Source organism: Hydractinia symbiolongicarpus, chromosome 4 (genome assembly GCF_029227915.1).
Source record: "Hydractinia symbiolongicarpus strain clone_291-10 chromosome 4, HSymV2.1, whole genome shotgun sequence".
Classification (NCBI taxonomy): Eukaryota; Metazoa; Cnidaria; class Hydrozoa; order Anthoathecata; family Hydractiniidae; genus Hydractinia; species Hydractinia symbiolongicarpus.
Genome location: NC_079878.1, coordinates 5,109,502 through 5,111,292, shown reverse-complemented (window position 1 = coordinate 5,111,292; position 1,791 = coordinate 5,109,502). Strand labels below are relative to the sequence as shown.

Sequence of the window (1,791 nt, the reverse complement as noted above, 5' to 3'; positions counted from 1 at the left end):
TCAAGAAGCTCTTCCCAAGACAAATCAACTCTTTTGTTTCCACTCTGTTTTGTTTTGTTAAACAATTTGGAATTGCATTTGAAAGGCATAACATGCCTGTAAAAATTCATTTGCGCTAGCAAAACTTCTGCACGTTTTTGTGATGATATATCCATGATGTTTTTTTTCAGTTCATCAACAGATATCCAAGCCTGGACATTTAGCTCAAGCAATTTGTTAAAAGCTTCCACTTTCTTCAATGCTATTTTCTCTTCAGCTTTCTTTTTCATATCTTGTTTAGCAAGCAATTTCCTTTTCCTCTCCTCCAACAGTTCTTTTCTCCTTGATTTATACTTCGCCTTCATTTTTTCCACATTATGTCTGGCTGATTCCATCATACTTTTTTTCTCAGTTGTGAGTTAAATAAAGGATTAATAGGGCCAAGATCCGACATTGTAGATTTGATTGATGTGACAAGCCGGGAAAAATTTGCATCTTTGTCACATTCTTTCAGAATGTCACACATGTCATCAATTGTGTCAGTAAAATTTTTCATTACTGTTGCCGCATCGCCACCTGCAACTTCTGATAATCCAAATGTTAAAGTTTTTCCTTTCGATGTTGTAATCTGAAAATTTTGATAATGTTTATGGTATTTTGATGTACCATCTCCATGTAAACAATTACCAAACGCCTCCTTGTCATTATCAATCATTGCTTCTGCAACCTGTAATTGTGCTAAAATTAATGCTTCTTGCATTAAATGACTTTTTAAACCTTGTGAAGGCAACCTGTCAACCCTTTTTTTGCAAGTTTTTCAAGTACAACCTTGATCACATCATTTACCTTTCCCACGCTGACATTCAAGGAAAGTAATTCCATAACAACTTCTCTTATTTCGTCTGAATAACGACCACCTTCAAATGTTACAATTTCATTGTCGTTTAATAACGAAACGAGCATTTGCAAATCACGATTTTCTTCAGTAAGTTGCTTCATGTTTGTACAGAGTTTGTCATAATCACTTTTTAAACACTTCATATCATTCACTTCTTTGTGGTCAATCAATTCTTTCTGGTTTTCAATTTTTAACAACAAACTGTGCGTCTTTCTTTTCAGTTTTGCTTTCTCATTCCGCAGATCATCAACTATAGTTTCACTGTTTTCTAATTTATCATTGAGTCTGTTCAAGTTTACTTTCATGTCATCCAACTCATCACTTTTATTCTCAGTACCAGATATCAATTCAGCTATTTCTGATTCCATTTTATTAATTTTATCATCTCTGTTTTTAATTTTCTTTGATAAATTTCTCAATTTATCTGCCCTCGCTTTGCTATTATCTTTAAATTTCAATTCCACATTTCTAAGTTTTTCCTCTACTTCAAGATAATTGTTCTTTATACGACGATATTCTGCTGTCAACTTATTTTCATCCTTCATTGCTACAAATAACTCGTTACTAAGTTTCTTAACCTCTTCGACTTGTGTGTTGTATTGAATTTCTAATTCTTGAAAATTTTCGCACTTTCTTTTTAAACTTTTGTTTTCCTCCTTTAATTGTTTCATTTTCTCTTTAAACAAAACTTCATTTCTAGAACTAGCCGCATCAATAGATCGCTGATGTGGGGTAATTTGCACTGGAACACTAAACTCAGCTTCCAACAAAGTTTCTATAGCAGAATTAGCTTTCCTTTTTTTCAGACCATTTACTTTCTCTACTAGTCTTTTAACTTTTGTATATAACGCTTTTTCTGGACATGTTATTTCAACACCAAGTAAAACAAATCCATCACTTACTTCTTTAATGCT

At 32.8% G+C, this 1,791-nt stretch overlaps 1 protein-coding gene across 1 annotated transcript; it reads right to left on the bottom strand.

Annotated features, from left to right (window-relative positions):
- Positions 1-393: 393 nt before the first annotated feature.
- LOC130640880 (ribonuclease Y-like) lies at positions 394-1,791 on the bottom strand. The gene has a single exon (XM_057447464.1). The coding sequence runs from the start codon at positions 1,546-1,548 to the stop codon at positions 751-753; it is 798 nt and encodes a 265-aa protein (XP_057303447.1). The 5' UTR covers positions 1,549-1,791; the 3' UTR covers positions 394-750.

Bases quoted from the DNA above. Each gene is read 5' to 3' on its own strand.
- LOC130640880 (XM_057447464.1), bottom strand. From the start codon at position 1,548: ATGAAACAATTAAAGGAGGAAAACAAAAGTTTAAAAAGAAAGTGCGAA.